This window comes from Myotis daubentonii, chromosome 5 (assembly GCF_963259705.1).
Source record: "Myotis daubentonii chromosome 5, mMyoDau2.1, whole genome shotgun sequence".
NCBI classification, from domain to species: domain Eukaryota; kingdom Metazoa; phylum Chordata; class Mammalia; order Chiroptera; family Vespertilionidae; genus Myotis; species Myotis daubentonii.
Genome location: NC_081844.1, coordinates 22759958 through 22781012, shown reverse-complemented (window position 1 = coordinate 22781012; position 21055 = coordinate 22759958). Strand labels below are relative to the sequence as shown.

General features: G+C 57.6%; 2 protein-coding genes across 6 annotated transcripts; one reads left to right on the top strand and one right to left on the bottom strand.

Moving 5' to 3' along the window:
* The first annotated feature begins 1040 nt into the window (after nucleotides 1–1040).
* On the top strand, nucleotides 1041–12765 carry HOOK2 (hook microtubule tethering protein 2). Of its 3 annotated transcripts, none has more exons than XM_059696500.1 (22): nucleotides 1041–1198; nucleotides 1725–1810; nucleotides 1880–1952; nucleotides 3009–3059; nucleotides 3175–3307; nucleotides 3390–3457; nucleotides 3740–3802; nucleotides 4096–4176; nucleotides 4269–4429; nucleotides 4515–4655; nucleotides 5804–6005; nucleotides 6792–6902; nucleotides 7008–7095; nucleotides 7721–7790; nucleotides 8442–8579; nucleotides 8689–8776; nucleotides 8973–9007; nucleotides 11499–11581; nucleotides 11663–11763; nucleotides 11980–12090; nucleotides 12159–12230; nucleotides 12311–12765. In XM_059696500.1, exons 1-22 carry the CDS (start codon nucleotides 1154–1156, stop codon nucleotides 12458–12460), a joined length of 2151 nt encoding a protein of 716 aa, XP_059552483.1. In that variant the 5' UTR covers nucleotides 1041–1153; the 3' UTR covers nucleotides 12461–12765. The 3 variants fall into 3 exon arrangements, with proteins under 3 accessions (XP_059552483.1, XP_059552482.1, XP_059552485.1); XM_059696499.1 differs by having other exon boundaries at nucleotides 11660–11763; XM_059696502.1 differs by lacking the exon at nucleotides 1880–1952 and having other exon boundaries at nucleotides 11660–11763.
* A 1916-nt stretch (nucleotides 12766–14681) lies between these two features.
* BEST2 (bestrophin 2) lies at nucleotides 14682–20166 on the bottom strand. Of its 3 annotated transcripts, none has more exons than XM_059696505.1 (11): nucleotides 19800–20166; nucleotides 19618–19698; nucleotides 18643–18885; nucleotides 18428–18522; nucleotides 17470–17703; nucleotides 17163–17317; nucleotides 16799–16876; nucleotides 16481–16633; nucleotides 16316–16396; nucleotides 15979–16133; nucleotides 14682–15528 (listed from the first exon to the last, which is right to left on the bottom strand). In XM_059696505.1, exons 3-11 carry the CDS (start codon nucleotides 18792–18794, stop codon nucleotides 15105–15107), a joined length of 1527 nt encoding a protein of 508 aa, XP_059552488.1. In that variant the 5' UTR covers nucleotides 18795–18885; nucleotides 19618–19698; nucleotides 19800–20166; the 3' UTR covers nucleotides 14682–15104. The 3 variants fall into 3 exon arrangements, with proteins under 3 accessions (XP_059552488.1, XP_059552486.1, XP_059552487.1); XM_059696503.1 differs by having other exon boundaries at nucleotides 18643–18846; nucleotides 19800–20164; XM_059696504.1 differs by lacking the exon at nucleotides 19800–20166 and having other exon boundaries at nucleotides 18643–18846; nucleotides 19618–19790.
* Between the last annotated feature and the right edge of the window lie 889 nt (nucleotides 20167–21055).

The following is a 21055-nucleotide window of genomic DNA, read 5'->3' as shown; positions in this document are numbered from 1 at the left end:
GTGGGGGCTGCGGTCATCCTGCCGAACCCGCTCCGCGGCAGGGCAGGCGGAGCCGGACTCTGCGTTGCCGGGATCAGCGCCCCTCCCCTCAGACCTAGACCCAGCCCCGAAGCAGAGCCCGCCCTCCCCTCCGGGTACAGCTAATAACCTCTAATTACTGCTCGTTATGTCGCCCGCCCCGGGGGGAGGGGCTTTCGGAGAACTCGGGCGTCGGCGGGCGCCGGCTCTACCGCTCCTCCCGAAGCCGGGTCCACCCAGCGCCTCTGTTTCCCCGCCGGTGAACCGAGAATTAAAACACCACTTGCCATCTAGAGTCCCGGGGAGAATCCAGCCGCTTACATACGAAAATCGCGAAGCGCAGGGACTGTATACTGTAGGCACTCAATAGATGGTGGCTGCGATTGCATTGTTAACTGCTCTGGTTCTGTCCTTTGAGCCCCCGCCCTAGGCCGCCTTCCTGCGGCCTGAGCGCCCCCTGGTGGGCGGGGACCCGGGCGGCCTGGCCTGGGCTTTGAGACCCGAGGACCCCTGCCCGGAGCTCGGGAAGGTGAAGGTGCGGGGGAGCCCCGTGGAGGACGGATCCAGGCTGCGCAAGTGTGTTTGTCCATCACCACCAGGACGCTGTCTGGCTAAATCACCCTGTCCTCGACCTAGGACCACATCCATGTCCCCTCATCTACCCCGGACACGCCTCCCGAGGCACCTCCACCAGGAAGACAGACCCCCTCTGAGGCCCCCCGCTCCAGGTCCAAAGGATGTGTAATGGCTGCCCCTTCCCCGCGCAGACAGCAGGATTTCTCCCGGCCGAAGGGAGGCTGAGGCACGATCCTGAGATCCCCGCTATTCCCCCTCATTCCCCGCTCTGAAGAGCAGGGTGACACCGGAAGCGCAAGGTTGGCGCAGACTGACCCCTAGCGGCAGGGCGGGCGCCCGAACGCTGCCCGGAACCAAGATGGCAGCCCTGGAGGCTTGAGAGGGCGCCGCGAGGCGATCACGTGTCCGGGGCGGGGCCTGGCGCCTAGGGGGCGGGGCGGGGCGGGGCGGCGCTCTAGGCCGAGCGGGAGGTCGAGGTTGCGGGCGCTCGCTGGTGGCGGACCTGGAGGAGGCTGCGGTGGCCGGGCTCCGCGGCCGGGGTCGAATCCGATCGGGAGCCATGAGCGTGGACAAGGCCGAACTATGTGTGTCTCTGTTCACCTGGGTAGGTCGGGGGTGGGGCCAGGGGCAGGTGAGCGCCCGTTCTTGCCGCCCGGGGGCCCGGCCTTGGCTCGGCTCACCTTTCGTCCTGGGGCTGGGAGGAGGAAGGGGGTCGTCGGCTTGCTGGGCCGTTGGACTCTGGCCTGAGCACCCGCCCCTGTCACGTAGAAGGTCTGCGTGGACAGGACAGGTGAGGTCCCGCCCCTTCGTTACTGGGTCACGTGGGGCCGGGGCACAGGTGAGCTGGCCTCGTGACCCGTCGCCTGTGGGAGCGGGTGATTTGGTTCCGCCTTCGCTTGGTCCCGGGAGGTTGGTGGGACGGAGGTGAAGTGAGGCCACGCCCCCTCCGGTCCCAGGTGAGCAGAGGTCACTCCCCCAAGGACCTGGCCTGTGAAGCAACAGGCCAGCTCCTGTTCAACCGTGCAAGCTCAACTGTGTGAAGTTCACGCTGACCGACAAAGTCTGCAAAGGGGAGTGGCTCAGTGACCCAGGCCCTGACGCTGCCTGTTGCGCTCTGCTCTTCCCCACAGTTGCAGACGTTCCCCGTCCCATCCCCCTGTGCCAGCCCCCAGGACCTGAGCAGTGGCCTGGCCATAGCCTATGTGCTGAACCAGATGTGAGTGAGGCTGAGGGGGAGGGCCCCAGAAAGGTCTCCCAGCAGCTCATTCCACCTTCTCACCTCCAGAGACCCTTCCTGGTTCAACGAGGCCTGGCTCCAGCGCATCTCAGAAGACCCAGGTCCCAGCGGGAGGCTGAAGGTGATAGGTGGACTCTCCTGGGTTCAGACTGGTGAAGAGATGACCTGAGAAGGGTCAGATAGACATATTTCCTGGGCGGTGGACAGACAGACCTGGTTAGGAAGTGGGATAGATGTGATCAGCCAACTTTATTCCATTCATCTATGGAGCAGGCCTGGGCATGCAACAAGGAATAACAAAAACCCGCACGCACGAACATAAATGTTGACTTCCAGTGGCAATATGTTGTGTGAAAACAATAAAGCAGGCCAGGAGTGAGAACAACTGGGGGTTGGTGGACGGTCACTCCAGATCGGCTGATCTCCGCGTAACATTTGGGGGAACGGTATTCCAGGCTAGGGAACAGCAAGTGCAAAGGCTCTGAGTTGGGAATGAGCTTGGTGTGACTGAGGAATGGTAGAGGAGTCTGAACAGGAAGCAAAGGATGGTATGTGAGAGCATCAGGGGCCCGGTGGGCTGGGGCAGGGCGGTGGATTCTAAGTGCCGTGCAAAGCCAAGGAAGGGTTTTAGAAAAGGAAAAGACACACCCTGGCTTGGGCTTGAAAAAGCTCCCCCTGACTGCTTCCAGAGGAATGGAAAGTGGAAGCTGGGGTAGGGCTGATGCAGTAATTCAGGGAAGAGATAACAGTGGCTGGGGCCAAAGGGTGGTGGGACAGACGGTGATAAGTGATTGGATTCTGGGGACATGGGAACAAGATGAGCAGGTGGATAAAAAAGGCAGGCAGGCAGACCAGGCCTAGGAGAAGGGACATTCAGACGGAGAATGAGGCCAAACAGGATGAGATGACCAGGGATTGGCAGGGGAGGTGGAAAAAAAAAAAAAGGATGGGGAAGATAGATTCAGGGTGAGGGTTGCCTGGCCCCTTCTGGGGGGGATCTGGAGGGGGGCAGCCTGTAGGGTGGGATTATAGGAGAAATGGCTTTGGGGACAGGGGGATAGAGCGGGTCTCAAGGTGGATCATGGAGGCCTTGAAGGCTGCCCTCAGAGGGCCCGGCTCATCTCAGCGCCACCCCATTTCCCTCCAGCTCATGATCAAATTCCTTGTCTCTCCTCAGGTCAGCAATCTGAAGATAATCTTACAGAGCCTGGTGGAGTACTCCCAGGATGTGAGTAACTGTAAAGGGATTTAGGGGGTTGTATTGGGAGGCAGAGACGAGTCTGTGAGCCCCTGACACTCACCCACCCACCCACCCACCCACCCCTCCTCCCACCTGTCCTCAGGTCCTAGGACATCCCATTTTGGAGCAGCACCTCCCAGATGTGAGCCTCATTGGCCAGTTCTCAGACCCTGGAGAGCTCGGCAAGCTGCTTCAGCTGGTGCTGGGCTGTGCCATCAGTTGCGAGAAAAAGCAGGGTATGGGGGTTAGGGGGTCCCTAGGGGAAAACCCGAGGAAATCCTCCTCCCCAATCTCAGTCTCCTCAACCTTGACCCCCAGAGCACATCCAGAGGATTATGACGCTGGAGGAATCGGTTCAGCATGTGGTGATGGAAGCCATCCAGGAGGTAGGAGGGGGTGCCCAACATGGCAAGGAGCTGCAGGGAAGGGCACTGGCCGGATTTCCCTGTCTCATATCTGCCAGCCCCTCCCAGCTCTAAGTCACAGTCACAGGGCCAGTCTTCCCTGTGTGTTGGACCCTGGCAGGGGGCAGCCTGTAGGGTGGGATTATAGGGAGAAATGGCTTTGGGGACAGGGGGATGGAGAGGTTCTCAGGATGGATCATGGAGGCCTTGAAGGCTGCCCTCAGAGGGCCCAGCTCATCTCAGCACCACCCCATTTCCCTCCAGCTCATGGTCAAAGACACCCCTGATGCCCTGTCACAGGAGACATATGGGAACTTTGACAGCCAGGTAAGGGGTGGGGCACCTGGTTAGGGTACCAACCCCATTACTGATTCTCTGAGCTGCCTGAGCAGGAGGGGCTTGTGTTTGAGCCTGAAAACCACCCCCATCCCTCAGGGGCCTAGCCTCTTTTCCTGGGTACCCAGGATTCCCAAACGACCTTCCTCCTGGATCCTGAGGTCCCAGCTTTCTCCTAGATCCTGAGGGTTTCTTGAATCCCTCCTCTCTGCCCCTAGAGATCCCAGCCTCCTTCCCCAGTCTCCTCCCCTCCATTCCTGAGTTCCTTGCCGCCCCCCTATCAGTCCCGCAGGTACTACTTCCTGAGCGAGGAGGCTGACGAGGGGGATGAGCTGCGGCAGCGCTGTCTGGACCTGGAGCGGCAGGTGGGGCTGAGGTGGGGACAGGTGCCTCTAGGGCAGGGTTATCTTGCATAGCCCCCTTCTCAGCTCTAGCTCACTGCACCCCCTGCCCACAGCTGGTGCTCCTGTCAGAGGAGAAGCAGAGCCTGGCGCAGGAGAACGCAGTGCTGCGGCAGCGGGTGGGCCAGCCAGAGGGCGAGGTCGCCATGGGCCTCACTGCCAAGAAGCTGCTGCTGCTACAGTCCCAGCTGGAGCAGCTGCAGGAAGAGAACTTCAGGTGTGGGCTGCTGGGGCTGGGGCCAGGCAGGTCAGGGGTCGGGGGGGGGGGTGCGGTTCCCTCACATGCCCACCCCACCCCCCAGGCTGGAGAGCAGCAGGGAGGATGATCATCTGCGGTGCGTGGAGCTGGAGCGGGAGGTCACTGAGCTACAGCAGCGGAACCAGGCCCTGACCAGCCTGGCCCAGGAGGCACAGGCCCTGAAGGATGAGATGGATGAACTGCGGTGAGTGGTGGGTCTCTGGTCCCCACCACACACCCCCATTGCCAGAGTGCCCCTCTGATGCCACAGTATCTCTGTAACCCTGAAATGCCCAGTAGACCCCATAATGCCCTCTAGACTCCATGCCATCCTAAACCCCACTGCCCTGTTCTGGACTCTGCCACGTCCTCTGGATATCACCAAGCCCCCTGGATCCATGGTGTCTCCCAGGACCCACCCAGCGTCCCCCTGTTATCCCATGTCGTATCACCCAGACCTCATAGCATCCCTGTGATCACAGCAAGCCCAAGCCCCCCACAATGCTCCCCAGATCCCACTACATCATTCTGGGTCTTATCTTATTTTTTTAGAGCGAGAAAGAACATCGAAACATCAATGTTTGTTGTTCTACTCATTCATGCTTTCACTGGTTGTCCTGACCGGGGATCAAACCCGAAACCTTGGTGCATCAGGACGATGCTCTAACTGAGCAATCTGGCCAGGGTTCCCCAGCCCATGCCTCAGGATCCATGGTGCCCTCCAGGACCCCGCAGTGCAGCAATCTTGCCATCCCTTGTAATTCCCATTGGGCCCCCCATGACAGGACTCTACGTGACTCCACAGTACCCTGGCAACCCCTTTGTGCTTAGTGGGCCCCCACAGCACTCGCCCCCTCCCTCGACCTCACTGTGCCTTCTGTAACCTCAAAGGGCTCCCCCGGGGCCCCACTTCTGTAATGTTAAAGTAAGTTCAAGGACCTCATAGTGCTCTCGCCCCAAAGCTCTCCCATGGCCCCACCATCGCCCCTGCACCCACAGTGCTCACATCAGCCCCTCAGTCACCTCGTGACTACAAAGTGTCCTTGGGGCTCCTCCATCCCTCTGGGCCCCCATCATTTTCCCTGTAACCCCACAGCCATTCTGTGTCCCCACCACAGTGCCACCTCTGAGCATCCCTGATTATGGCTCTGGCTAGCATTGACACTTAGGCTCCCTTTATGCCCCCTAACAACCCCCAACAGCACCAGGCCCAGGCTGACCGTGATCTTCAAACCCACCATCTCTAACTCAAATGCCCCCAGGCCGACATCCCTTCTGCCTTGAGGGCATTGTGTCCTAGCTAAACCCTGACTTCAGATCCCAGCCACCTCTCCCACTTGCCCCCTCCCCCAGACAGTCCTCGGAGCGTGCTGGGCAGCTAGAGGCCACGCTGAGCAGCTGCCGGAGCCGCCTGGGAGAGCTCAGGGAGCTGCGGAGGCAGGTGCGGCAGCTGGAGGAGCGCAACGCTGGCCACGCAGAGCGCACGCGGCAGCTGGAGGAGGAGTTGCGCAGGGCTGGCTCGCTGCGCGCCCAGCTGGAGACGCAGCGGCTGCAGGTGCAGCAGGGGCTGGGGTGCCTGGGAGCCTGTACCTGTATCTGGGCCTCACGGCTCACTCCCTTCACTTTGGGGACCCTCACGTGGTGCTCAGCCCCTTAGAGATGAGTGGTCTCTATTGTTGAAATATATGGTCACGCCCTTTAGGCAGGCCAGCTGCTCTCTAGGTTTTGGGCCTTGCTCCTTATCTGAAGCTCAGCCCCTCCAATTCTTTGAGGCTGGGTCCTCTGGCCCTGCCCCTTCACCTTAACACCTTAAAAAAATTAAAAAAAAAAATTCAGAGAGGAAGGGAGAGGGAGAGATAGAAACATCAATGATGAAAGAGAATCATTGATTGGCTGCCTCCTGCATGTCCCCACTGGGGATTGAGCTCGCAACCCAGGCATGTGCCCTGACTGGGAATCAAACTGTGGCCTCCTGGTTCATAGGTTGACACAACCACTGAGCCACGCCGGGCACCCTTTTATTTTTTTTTTAATCCTCACCTGAGGACATTTTTTCCATTGCTTTTCAGAGATAGTGGGAGGGAGGAAGGGAAGAGGGGAGAGAAACATCGATGTAAGAGAGACACATCGACCGATTGCCTCCTGCACGTGCCCCAACGGGAGGCAGGGAGCAAATCGCAACCCACTTATGTGCCCTTGACCGGGAGTCAAACCTGAGCCCCTTCAGTGCTGGGGCCGATGCTCTAACCACTGAGCCACCAGCCAGGGCCCTGTCCTTTACCTTGAACTCAGTCCCTGCCCCTCTTCCACTCTGCCACCCTTACACCTCCCCCCTGTTCAGGTTCAGGAATTGCAGAGCCAGCAGCAGGAGGAGGCCATGAAGGCTGAAAAATGGCTATTTGAGTGCCGCAATCTGGAGGAAAAGTATGAGTTGGTAACAAAGGAGAAAGAGGTGAGGCTGAGGTCCTACCACACAAGCCCCCCTCCCCCCCCCATCCATCATGGGGTAGCCCACTCGAGTGGGCCTCAAGTGGTGTCTTGCACCCCTTCCCTCCAGCGGCTGTTGGCTGAGCGGGACTCACTGCGGGAGGCCAATGAGGAGCTGCGCTGTGCCCAGCTGCAGCCTCGGGGACCGAGCCAGGCTGGTGAGTTTGGGGCCCATCCCGGGATCCTGGGAGTATGTGTGGCCTGGGGTGCTGTTAGGCAGGCAGAAAAGGCAGTGCCTCGGGGCCTGTCTAGGCTGGGAGCAGAGCTCGGCCCTGCTGGAGAGACACTAGAGGGGCAGGTGATAGGCTGACAGAAGGCGGGAGCTGTCCTCCTGAGCTCAGGGGGGGCCAAGCATCACGGCTCCTTGCCAGGCTGGAGGTAATGGTGGGGGCTTATGTCAGGCCAGGCTTTTGTCTGCACTTGAGCCCTCAAAGATGGTTCTTGGCCCCAGCTGGTTTGGGTCAGTGGATGGAGCATTGGCCTGTGGACCGAAAGGTCCCAGGTTCGATTCTGGTCAAGGGCACGTACCTCGGTTGCAGGCTCCTCCCAGGCTTGGGCCCTGGTTGGGGCTCATGCAGGAGGCAACCAATCCAATCAATGTGTTTTCTCACATCAATATTTCTCTGTCTTTCACTCTCTCTTTCACTCTCTAAAAACTAATGGGAAAATATCCTCGAGTGAGGATTAAAAAAACAAACAAAAAAAGAGGATTCTTGGACTGAGGATCTTAAGGATGGGAGTGGAGGCCGTGCAGCTACCTGAAACGTTTCTCACATTCTCCAGACCCCTCGCTGGATCCCACCTCACCAGCTGTGGAAAACCTGGCAGCAGAGATCCTACCTGCAGAGCTCAGGTATCCTGGGGTCACTGAGAATTTTGGCCACACCCTGGCCTGCCAGTGCTCACCCTCAGCCCCGTCCCCAGTGCAAGCACCTGCCATAACCCAGCCAGCTCAGTTCCCAAGTCCTACCTGGACTCCGAGGCCCACCCACTCCTCATTCTGCTCTTCCCTTTCGGGGGGCTCTGGCCCTATTGGCGGCTTGCCTCTCCAGGATCCATCCTCAGTGCACAAAGCAGGTCCAACCCATCTGGCTCCACTGGCCACACAAAAACCCCTGCCCCAGCCCTGCCCATATTGGGTTCTGCTCCCAGGGCACAGCCCTGAACTCAGTGTCGCTCCTGCTAATCAGGGCCCTGTGCCCTGCCCAGATGGGCTCTCCCATCGCAGCTCTTCCCATTCCTGCGTCTTCCTTCCCCACAGCCCCTTCCCTACGTGTTCAAACCAGTTCCAGTATCCCCTCCCTCGCCCAGCATCGCCCCTAGGCCGGCCCACTTTGGTCCCCAGAGCTTCACTCAGAATACCTAGGCCCGGTCCCCAGGACTCTAGGGCTGCCCTAGGGTCTGGCCGGGCTCCTCCCAGGGCCCTGTCCCTTTCCTGGTCCCCTCCGCCAGCTTTGGGGTGACTGGTCCCAGCAGCGTTCACTCCCTGGGGTCTGGTCCGCAGGGAGACGCTCCTGCAGCTTCAGGGCGAGAACAGGCGCCTGTGCCAGCAGGAGGCGGCCGACCGGGAGCGGCAGGAGGAGCTGCAGCGCCACCTGGAGGAGGCCAACCGTGCGCGCCACCAGCTGGAGACGCAGCACCGGTGAGCGCGGTGGAGGGGGGCCGCGGGGCGGGGGGCGGCGGGGGGGGGGGTGGGGGGGGGAAGCGGTGGAGACCTGCGGCCAGGCACTGAGCGGCCACCTACCCCGCAGGCTGAACCAGCAGCAGCTATTGGATCTGCGGGTCCAGGTGGCGGACCTACAGAAGGCACTGAAGGAGCAGGGGGGCAAGAGCGAGGACGTGAGTGCCCACCTCCTTCCTGCCTGGCCCTCCCTCCTGTCCCCTAATAACCCTCTTTTCTTTCCCCACCTGCTGCCCGATGCCCCATGCAGTCCATTGTAAGTACCATGGGCCCCGGGGTGACACCTCTGTCCTCACCCCAGAAAAGGGCTGGGACCTCTGGACCCCACTGACCCCACCGTCTTCTCTTCCCTAGCCCGCCCTACTGAAGAGGAAGCTGGAGGAACATCTGTGAGTCCCAGAGGGATGGCTCTCCTAGTGGTGGGGAGGCTGGGGCAAAGGTGTGGTGGATGGGGAGGTGTCATGGAGAGTCCTCTGTGAGGCGAACCAGACGGCAAAAATGCAGACTGAAAGTTCAGATCTAGTGGGGCCTTAAAGGCCACGGGAAGCAGTAAAGACTGTTTTGGGGGAGCAGCGGGGAAACCACAGAGAGAATTTCATCAAAGTAGTCTCACTTTGCTGAAAGCGATAGTCATCTTTTACTTTTTTTTTTTTTAAATATATTCCACTGATTTTTTACAGAGAGGAAGGGAGAGGACAGAGAGTCAGAAACATCAATGAGAGAGAAACATCGATCAGCCGCCTCCTGCACATCTCCTACTGGGGATGTGCCCACAACCAAGGCACATGCCCCTGATCGGAATTGAACCTGGGACCCTTGAGTCCGCAGGCTGACGCTCTATCCACTGAGCCAAACCGGTTAGGGCCATCTTTTACTTTTTACATTATTAAAAAAACTATTTTAAATAGTGATCACATTTATAGTTTAAAAACCAAAATGTATACCTCCAGTGTTCCCTCCTCCCCCCACTCCCCCCACCCTGACTCATTTTCCACCCTATTCTACCCCCATTCCTATTAGTTTATTATGGCAATCCCTCCAGAGGATTTTTTCCTTTTCTTTTTTCAGTTACAGTTTGCATTCAATATTATTTTGTATTCGTTTCAGGTGCACAGCATAGGGGTTAGACAATCATTTATTTTATTTTTTTTAAATATATTTTATTGATTTTTTACAGAGAGGAAGGGAGAGAGAGATAGAGAGTTAGAAACATCAATGAGAGAGAAACATCGATCAGCTGCCTCCTGCACATCTCCCACTGGGGATGTGCCCGCAACCCAGGTACATGCCCTTGACCGGAATTGAACCCGGGACCTTTCAGTCCACAGGCCGACGCTCTATCCACCGAGCCAAACCTGTTTCGGCGACAATCATTTATTTTATAAAGTGTTTCCCCCTCAAGACTTTTTAAAGCAAATACAAACAAATATGAATATTGATTTTAATTTTCAGTCCTTATTTACACAAAGGTGGTATAATATGTGCTAGTCTGTACTTGCTTTTCCTATTTAAGATGACAGAGAAATTTCTTCAAATAAATCATCATTATTTTTTATAAATATAACAGCCTGGTCCTGGCCAGGTGGCTAAGTTGGTTGGAGTGTCATCCTGTGCACCAAAAGGTTTCGGGTTCAATTCCTGGTCAGGGCATGTATGGGAGGCAACCAATCAATATTTCTCTCTTCTCTCTCCCCTTCCTCTCTCTAAACTCAACAAACATATCCTTGGATGAGGATATATATATATATATATATATATATATATATATACACACACACACACACACACAGCGGCCTGCGTCAGCTGGGTTTCCATGGGGAACCTAGGCCTTACTGAAAACGATTTGGGTGGTGGCTTTCTCAGTTCTGACCAAGGATGGAATGTAGCTGAGGCTCACGCCGAGCACAGAACAAGTTATTTCCTTACAGAGGCTGGATACTTGGAGGCATTAGAGCTTAATGCTCCTATAAAATTCTGGGCCAGAAGGGCTGGTCTGTAGCATTTTCTGTGAAGATCATAGTGTATTTAACTTGTTCTTTCTAGGTATTTACAATTTCAAACAAGGCAACCGAGTGTAAAACCTTGCATACGCATTGTTTCACCTGTGTGCAAATATATCACAAAAGTGGAACTGGTGACTCAGAGGGCACATGCCTTTGTAATTTTAGTAGATGTAACTATTAGGTGTTATACTATGTTTCAAGTTCAGTGCACAATAACAGTGTCACCTCCAGGGAGTGTTATTAAATCTTTTGTGTTTTGCCACTGGTGGCAAAGGGCACTAAACCTACGTACAACTTGTAGTTTGCATTTCCTTTTGTTACAAGAGGTTTGCATTCTAGAAAGATCACTGGCTGTTGGGTGGAGCATGGAATTGAGGGGTTGAGAGTAGAACAATCCCTCTAGTCCAGCCGTGGGCAAACTAGGCCGGCAGGCCGGATTCGGCCGTTTGAAATGAATAAAACTAAAAAAAAAAAGACCGTATCCTTTTATGTAATGATGTTTACTTTGAATTTATATTAGTTCACACAAACACTCCATCCATGCTTTTGTTCCGGCCCTCCCGTCCAGTTTAAGAACCCATGTGGCCCTCGAGTCAAAAAGTTTGCCCACCCCTGCTCTAGAGGGTAGTGGTGGGTAGTGGTGGCTGGATCAGAATGTGAGGTGTGAAATAGAAGTGGACAGATGGGGGGCTGGTCTAAGGGCCACCTGTCTAGGGGTCTGGAGGGTTGTGGTTCTGGTGGCAGAGGCGGCAGTGGGGCCAGAGCACACAGCCGCCGTGCTTGGGAGGCAGGCGGGGAGGCCTCTGTGGCCGGGCAGGGACACTTCCCGCTGGGAATGCCTCGGTTGCCAGCACCGCTGCTTGTCCCCTGCCCACAGGCAGAAGCTGCATGAAGCGGATCTGGAGCTGCAGCGGAAGCGCGAGTACATCGAGGAGCTGGAGCCACCCAGCGAGGGCAGCAGTGAGCCGTGCTCCACAGCCAGGGGGTGGGGGGGACCTGAGCTTGGCGTGCACCTGAGGGGCCACTTTGTTCCCCCAGCAGATCGGCGAATCGAGGAGCTTCAGGACAGCCTGCAGAAGAAGGACGCAGACTTGCGGGCCATGGAGGAGCGGTACCGCCGCTATGTGGACAAGGCACGCACGGTGAGGATGTTGAGTGACCTCCTGTCCAGCCTGCTGCCTCCCGCTGGGTCACGCCTCCCACAGTTTGCCCAGCTCTGCCCCCACGCCCAGGCCTGTCATACCCCGTATGTCAGACTTTTACACCATAGCCATGCGTTGTCACACTCAACACACTCCACTGCGCCCAACAACCTGTGAAGCCAGGGTCACCTTGGCTGTATCTTTCCCAACCCCTAGGTCATACAGACCCTGGAACCAAAGCAGCGGCCACCTGGGGGGGTGCTTCCGGAACTCCACACCTTGAGGACACAGCTCCGGGAGCGGGAAGTCCGAATCCGACACCTGGAGGTGGGTGCCCTCATCCCTCCTCACTGCCCCCAGCATATCCAGGCCCTTGACTCTTGCATCCTTGGCAGATGGACTTTGAGAAGAATCGAAGTCAGCGGGAGCAGGAAGAAAAGTTGCTCATCAGTGCCTGGTATAATATGGTGAGTGCACCAGCACCAGCGCTGGAGTGTCGGGGGCATCCCCTGGGCTCATCTAATGCCAACCACACCCCTCTCTCTAGGGCATGGCCTTACAGCAGCGAGCAGGGGAAGAGCGGGCGCCTGCACATGCTCAGTCATTCCTGGCACAGCAGCGGCTGGCTACCAATGCTCGCCGTGGACCCCTGGGACGCCTAACATACTTGAACATGCGCCCCGCTGACAAGCATTGATGGACCTCAGGATCCTGCCCACCTGCCCAGCCAGTCAGGGCTTAATCCTAGATCCCCCCAACTCCCCCAGGGCTCAGCATCATGCCTGGGTCAGCTGCTTGAGAGCCTTGAGGTCATGACCTGTGCCTTTTGTTCTCCCTGGTGAGACAAGCTACAGGACAGGGCGGGAGGCAGGTACGGTCTGTTCTTTTTAGCAATGTGATTCTTACCCTTAATATTCTTCCTGAGGCTAATGAGCTGCCAGGATAGAGAGAGTGATTTTATATTTGAGAAGAAAAATAATAAAAGATTTTCAATCTGCCCTGGCTGGACTCTGGGCACTGAGGTGGGGGAGAGAATATGGGCCCAGGACTCAGACCACTGCTTTTTAAGAAGGGCCGGGCTTGTGGTCGTACTGAAGTGTGAATGACTGATAGTACCCAGTGAGAGGTGAGAGTCATATTTGCGTTTGTGTAACTGTGCATGTGTGGTGGGTTTTAAAGAAGCTTCAGACAAAAATCCCTGCCTTATGAAGCCATTATTTCCAATGAAGGGAGACAGACAATAAAGGAAATAGATAAAAAAAATTTTTTTAATATATATTTTATTGATTTTTTACAGAGAGGAAGAGAGAGAGATAGAGAGCTAGAAACATCGATGAGAGAGAAACATCGATCAGCTGCCTCCTGCACACCCCCCACTAGAGATGTGCCCGCAACCAAGGTACATGCCCTTGACCGGAATCGAACCTGGGACCTTTCAGTCTGCAGGCCGACGCTCTATCCACTGAGCCAAACCGGTTACAGTGGAAATAGATAAAATTTTATGTGAGAAGTGCAATAGAGAAAAATAAAGCAGACAGAAGTGATGGGGATGCAGGAGGTAGACTGTGATTAAAATTTTTTTTTATAAGTATTTATTTGAGCCCTCACAGGTTTGGCTCAGTGGATAGAGTGTCAGCCTGCAGATGGAAGGATCCAGGGTTCCATTCCAGTCTAGGGCACATACCTTGGTGGCAGGTTCCCCGGTCCTGGTTGGGATGCATGCAGGAGGCAACCAATCGATGTGTCTCTCACATCAATGTTTCTCTCTATCTCTCCCTCTCCCTTCCACTCTGTAAAAATCAATGGAAAAATATCCTTGGGTGAGGATTAACAACAATAGCAAAAGTAATAATAATTTATTGGAGCCAAATTGACAGCATGATGGGGAGTAAGATCGCAAATGCTCCAGGAAATGGGGATTTTTAATAAAAGGCCAGCAAAAGAAGCCTAGCCAAGGAATTGATATAATTTAAGCAGAGACCTGAAGGTGAGTAAGGAAGGGGCCGTGTAGGTATCTGGGGAAGAGCAATCCAGCCAGAGGGAACACCATGTCAACGGCCCTGAGATGAGACCTTGCTGGGTGGGTTAGAGGGAGTGTGGAGTGAGTGAGGGGAAGGGAGGAGACAAGGGCAGGGAGGTTGCTCAGGGCCTTGTGAGCTGCGAAGACTTGAGCTTTTATCCTAAGTGCGGTGGGAGTCACGGAAGCGTGTTATCTAATTTGGGTGTTCATAGGCTCCCCTTGGCTGCTGTGGGAGGAACTGACGGGGGGGTTAAGGCCAGAGCTGGGAGACTAGGGTGGAGGTCACTAGTCCAGCTGGGTGGGTGCATAACAGTGGTGGGGGCCCTAGAGGAAGGAGAAATGGTTGGAATCTGGATACAGTTGAAGACCAAGCCGATGAGATTTGCTGCTGGGTTAGTGTGGAGGGTAAGAGAAAAGAGTTGAAGATGACTCCAGCTTTTAGCCTCATTATCTGGACGGACAGAGCCAACAGAGAGAGGTTGGGGAGCCAAAGGGGACTGGTTCTGGGACCTGTTATGTCCGAGGTGCCTGAGAGATCCCTACATGGAGACATTGAGAAGACAGTTGGATCTATGGGTCTAGAGACGGGAGGGATCCTGTGTGGACATCTAAATACAGAGGTCATCAGCAGATGATTGAATTAAGACCAGGAGCACTAAGAGGGTATGTGAGAATTCAGGGACTTGGCGTAGAAAGATTGCTTGTAGAATCATAAATCGAGGCTGGCAGCAGGAAGCTGTAGTCCTGGGACTGTGGCTGGTACATGAATGAATGAGTAAAGTGTGCACCGATGCGGCCATTTCAGAGAGCAGACTTTGAAAAGAAGTGGGCAGGGCGTCATGAAATAACCTGGAACATTACTAAAATCAGACTTAGCATAATGCGTGGCAGGAGAAGTCAGACTAACAGCATTTGAGTAGAAACCACTAACATTTTATTGAGCACCTATTATGTACAAACGCCTTAAAGCTGTTATTTCATTCCCATCCTCACAGCTCAAAGAGGTAGGCACTCATATCTCCATTTTAAGGAAACAATAAAGGCAGGACACACATAGGGCCCTTCCAGGCAGTGGGGGGGGGGGGGGGGGAGAGCTGGTAGGAAGAATGAGCTGCTCTAAGCTGGAAAAATCCCTTTGCCCTTAGCCCAGGGCCAGCCCACAGGAGACACAGGCCAGACATGAAGACAGGAGCACGGGTAGCAGGAACTGGTCCAAAGCCGACGGATGAAATTCTCGAGGGCCTTATGCGGACCCAGATGTGTGCGTGGGTGCGGTGTGGGTCTTGATTCCTTGTTCTTGGGGATCTTGGGCCCAAGGGCCTTAAGCTAGGTTCTCCTCTTCCTCGCCAATGGGGCTGGGCAGCCAGGGCGGAGCCGGCCCTCTGGGTGCGGGCATGGACACTCTGGTGAAGGGCTCAGCGTCCAGCCCAGGGGCTGGCGGCTCTGGCCCAGTGTGGGGCTCGGGTTCCGGCTCTCGAAGTCCCGAGTCCAACAGTAGGTCCCCACAGTCACCCTCCGGGGCTACGCCATCGAGGGCGCTGGTGCCCGCGCAGCTGGCGGCTGTGGACGCCTCGGACACCCCGCTGTTCTTGCGGCGCAACACGGACAGGCGCCGGCCCAGCTGGCTTCCTGCAGCCATGCCCGGGCCCACCGGCGGGAGGCGCTGCCAGAAATCGCCATGCGCCTCGCCCAGCGGCAGGTCCACGCCGTCGGGCCGCTCAAACTGCATGTCCTCCTTGGCCAGCCTGTGGGACGGACGGACAGGGGGTCAGCCCTGCTACCTCGCCCCTCTCCTTGGTTGACAGGTGGGACCGAGGCCCACTGCTTTTCCTGGCTGCACTCACCCATGTGTCTCACTCATCCCAAAAGATTGTGGCCGCTCACCCAAGAGCCAGGCCTTGTCCTCTGGCTCTGCTCAAACTTAGGCCTCAAAGCCTTAGTTGTGGCATTGTATCGCCTATGACCACCCATCCAGCCCTCACACACCTTAGCCCTTAGCTCTGACCCCAATTGGTGGCCTGATCCCAGACCTTGACCGCAATCACTCTCCTCATAGACTTTAGCTCTTAGCCCCAAAGTTCCAGTTTAGCCATTAGCTCTGTTGTGGGGTCCCAGAGACCCCCCTCAGTTAGTCCCCACAGTGCCATAAGCCTAGCATCCAGCAGGACCCCCCCCCCCCCCCCCCGCTGGCTCACGTGATGTCGAAGGTGGAGCCTTGGAAGGAGGGCTGCAGCCTCAGGAAGGCGGTGGCCGTCGTGTAGGGGGCCCTAGCCTCCGCTGTGTCCCAGTACAGGTCCTTCTCCAGCATAGCCAGGTCATCGTACATCTCGTCCACGGCCAGCATTGACACCTGCAGCCGTGGACACGTGCTAGGCGGGGTAGCAGAGCACGGGCACCGAGGCCTGGGCCCTCAGGAGTGTGATGCCAAGGAGAGAAGGATGGTGCAGAGGCGAGGCCTGGGCAAGTCGTGGCAGGGGTGAGTGAGGCCAGGGCCACCTGGGGAGCCTGGGCCTGGGCTCAAGGGAGTCTCACCTGGAAGTTGCGGTCGATCAGAAAGTTGGTCTCAAAATCGTCATCGTCCTCTCCAAAGGGGTTGATGAGCTGCTCTGCCACCTGAGTGGGGAGAAGGGAGGTAAGCAGAGACCTGAGAACCCCGCCCGCCCCACTCCCGGAGCCCAGGCTCAGGGCCCCAGCCACCTTGAGCCAGCCGACATAGAAGAAGAACTGCAGCAGAGTGAAGACAGGCACAAACAGGTCAAGGTTGTGGTCTTTGTAGCCCTGCGCAGGGTCTAGGAACTGGCGACCAATGACGCAGGCCAGGAAGTAACTGTACACAGCGATGGTCACCACCTGGGGGCAGCAGTGGCCAGGTCAGGGCTCTCCTGGCCTTGGGTTCTCGGAGAGACCAGGGCTAGGGGTCAGGAGTCACTGTGACGGGGTCTTAGCTGGTCCTCCATGTCCCCTTGAGACCAGTGCGTCTGAGGATGGGCCTCCGAGGAGACACTGCGGGATTACCTGGGTGTAGACGAGGGGTATGCTGATCCAGTCGTAGTGAAAGAGCATCGAACACTTGCCCCGAAACACAGTCAGCTCCTGCGGGCAGATGCAGGTACTGAGCGGGCCTGGCTGGTGAGCTCACACGTGGGGACTAAGTGTGGGTACTTGGGATGGAGGTGAGTGGTCACCATGTGCTTCTGGGGGCTCCAGGGATAGTATTTAGTGGTGAGTGTACCCGGGGGGAGGGGGGCATGTATAGCTGTGCACCTGGGGGCTGCTAGGGAAGGGTGTTTGGAATCGGCCTCGTGGGAGGCGCGTGGCTCGTCCTCTGACGGTATAATGTCTCTGGTGTTTTGTATGAATGGCCAGCTGGCGAGCCCACCTCCAGCAGCAGTTTAAGGGCGCTGTTGTCCCGGATGCGGCCCTCCCGCCGGGCCTGTGCCGCCAGGTTAGAGAACCAGACGCAGGGCACCCAATACTTGTTGTAGGATGAGTTCAAGTTCTCAAACTTCTTGCGCTCCTCGCGGGTCATAAACCCTGGAGGGGTGAGACGGCGGAGGGGGGCGGGTCACTCGCCCCGCCTTCTCGTCCTTACCGGGGTCACTCTCCCCGCCCTCCGCCCTCCGCCCTCCGCCCTCCGCCCTCCGCCCTCCGCCCTGCCCAGGTCCCGCGTCCAGCCGGGGGCTCACCAGCCTCCACCACGTGGTCGATGGTGGGGAAGCGCTTGAAGACCGCGGTGCTGACCGAGCGCAGGATGAGCACGGCCGAGAGCCCCGCGTAGCGCATGAGCGTGCGCCGGTAGAGGCGGCCGCGCTCGTCGCGTCCGTGCACGGTGCCCGACACGATGCACATGAGCGCGTCGGGCAGCGGCATGCAGAGGTACTGGTTCCACCAGCGGTGCACCACCAGGTTCACGTAGAAGCCTGCGGCAGAGCCGGGAAGGGGCGCTCGGTGGCGACACGGGGCAGGGGCTTGTGGGCCCAGGTTGTGGGAAGAGGAGTGACATAGAGCCCGCCTCCGCAACACCCGGCAGGCTGGCCACCCTGACCCCGCGGGGCCACCTGGGCTGGGAACTCGGGGGTCTAGCCCTGAGATCAGAGTGGCTCGAGCAGCCTGGGTCACTCTGGTTACCTGGGAGTCACCTGAGATGGAGCCTGGGGTCTCAGTGCGGAGGCAGAGGCAACAGGTAGCCCGTGGGCCAGAGACATACGAAGGGGTTGGGCACAGGATCCATGTCGGGGCGTAGGCTGGTAACCCCACCCGTGTGGGCAGAGCACATGGGAAGGAGGCTGGGGCCAGGACTTGTCAGAGAAATACTTCCTAGGCTGGACTTGGGGGGACAGAGTCATGTGAGGTTCCTGGAGGAGGCTCCTGGGCCAGGAGGGGGGCGGGCACTAGTAATCTATGCAGACACAGGCGCAGTCCCCGAGGTGGCCAGGGGCAAACGCTCGGGTGACATGGAATTCTCAAGGGGCAGGTGACCAGGTGATGTCCAAGGGGCTACATCTGTCTAGAGGACGCAGAAATGGGGGTCTGTGGGGCTGGATTTGAGGGGCGTCCCAGAGAGGCAGGAGTGGGGGTCCCCAAAAGGCATGAATGGTTTCTGGGGTGGGGGATGGGGCACAAGGAACTCGAGCGCGAACACACCGAGCACGAAAGAGAGGGGGATGAGGCTGGCGTACTGGTCGCAGTAGATGACCAGCTTCTCGAAGTAGCGCTTGTGGCCTTCGGTCAGCACGAAGCTGCGGGCAGGGGTGCGGGGTCAGGGGCGAGCTCCCTCCCCAGCGCGCGCTCTCCTCCCGCTCCGTCCCGCACCCCGGGCGGGGCCAGCCCCCTCGGCCCGCACGCCGCCGGGGCCTCACCGATAGGCCGCGCTCAGCGCCATGTAGAGTCCGAGGAAGCAGAGCAGCTCCCGCCACAGGAGCTTGTAGATGCTGCCGCGCCACAGCAGCAGCAGCTTCGAGAAGCCGCCGAAGCGCGCGTTGGCCACGCGGGCCGTGTAGGTGACGGTCATCGCCCGCGCCGGCCGGTCCGGCGGAGGAGGAGGGATCGGACCGACCGCCCACCTGTGGCGGAGGAACGGGGTGGGGGGACCGGAGGGAGGGCTGGGGGCCACGGGCGGGGGTGAAGGTGGACGTCTGACTCAGCTCAGCGTGCCCGCCCCGGCCCAGCCACCTCCCCGTCCAGCCTTCTCCCAGCCTTGCTCAGCCCCGTCTCCCGCTGCCGCCCTCCCCAAGCCTTCCCCCGCAGGCCACCCCCTTTCTGGACTCCTGCACCCCACATCTTGCGCCTACCTCCTCAGGCCCTCACCAGCCTCCACCTCTCAAACTCTTGAGTCAACCGAGTTGCCTTCTACCCCATCCCATCCCATCCCATCCCCTTACCTGGGCTGCATCTGCAGCTTCCCCTACTCCCGGAGTCCCCAGTGCCTCCGTTTCTGGGTTCTCAGGCTGCCCCACCCCATTCCTTTCTCAGATCCCACCTGTCCCCCCTCCCCTAGCTCCCAGTCTCTGCCCTTCCTCCACCCCTGCACTCCCGTTTGAAGCCCTAGGAAGCCATCCTCAAGCCTCCAGGCTCCCAGGTTCCCTCCTGCACCCACCGGCCTCAAGCTGGCCCCTTCTCCTGCACAGCTACCCTGGCCTCCCACTCTCCTACCCTCCACTTAGCTATCCTTCCCCTTCTTCTGGGTCTCCTGGATCTGTCCTCTCTTCATTCTCCAGCCTTCCAAGCTCTCCACTCCATGCTTTGAGGGTTCTGAAGGATTCCTGCTTGATTCCTGTCCACAAGCCCACCAGTCCTCAGGGTCCCCTATTCCCCTGGGCCCGGGCCCTACTCACCTGATGGCAGGCGCAGGACACACAGGCACAGGGACAAGATGGGCAGGTGGCTTCAACTTTGGGTGTAGCTTAAGCCAGACCCTGGAGTGGGAGGGGGCTGAGTGGGCGTGGATAGTCCCTCCCTGGCCCGCACCCCTGGACTGCAGCCTCAGAAATGTGTAGAAATCTGGCCAGTTTGTTACCTGGAGCAGAGGGAGAAATCCAACCAGCCTCCCTCGCTCCTCCCTGTCTCTCTCCCTGGCAGTCACTGGCAGGTCCAAGGGATCTTGGACCCAGAGCTGGGGGAGAGGGCGGGGACTGTGTCCTTCCCAGTCACACACACACACACACACACACACACACACACACACACACACACACACACAGCTCAGTGGGGCTGGTTCACTCCATAGTCACCTGTAATCATACTGCCACAAAGATGTACTGTACTTAGAAACATACATCAGAGACCCAGGCACAAGTTCAGCTTCCCTCAACACGGACACACACCAGCTAAGCGCAGACCCCACCCAGAGCCCAGAGAGTCTTCACACACAGCCACACACCATCCCACAGAGGGTGGTAGCACACATTTATTCCTGGTCTTCCCTGCACAAAGATCTCAGACCCTCTCAGCATTGTCGTGAACACACAAGCTTGGGGACACAAGAACGTGCCCCCGTATTTGCATGGAGGCAGGAGAGATGTTCCCCCTTCACAGACGCCTACAAAGTGGACACTCCTAGCCCGGCACAAACACGCAGCCTCCCTATCCCGTTCCCCAAACACACAGCCTGTGTGGGAGGGGTGAAAGCTCTGAGGTCCAGACCCTGGGCCCCTCAGTCCGCCTTGTACACTAGGAATGTGGATAGCTTTACGAGGCTCCACCCGGAAGCCCTGTCAGCCAGGACACCTTGTTCCAAGCCTGGCATATGTCTGCCCCGCCTGGGGTAATTAGGAACTGGCCCAGGCTGGCTACCCTCAAACCTGCTCCTCGCTGTCCAGCTGCCGGACAGCCCATAAAAGTGGATGCAGGTTGGCACTGCTAGCTGTTGGCCCCAGGGCGGGGGCCGGGGGCAGATGACAGGGGACAGGCTTCAAGTTGATGCAGCTCCATTCCTGACCAGAGGCCCCCACTCCCTAGGATGTATATTTATACACACTGCAGCCAGCCAGCTTCTCCCGTCCCCGCTCATCTCCCTCCTCCAGTCCACAGGGTCCCCACACATTTCTGACAGCTGGACACCAGCTGGGCTAGGGGCAGGTTGCCCAAGCTAGCTCACAGGCTTCATTGTAACAACGAATAATAACATTTGTAAAGACGTTACTTATTTCACCTCACTGAGTCCTTACAAGCAGGCTTATGAAGTTGGTGTTCATCATTCCCACTATCTGGTAGGGAAACTGAGGCTCAAATGACACAGTCCGTTGACGGCACAGCTGGGATTTGAACCCTGGT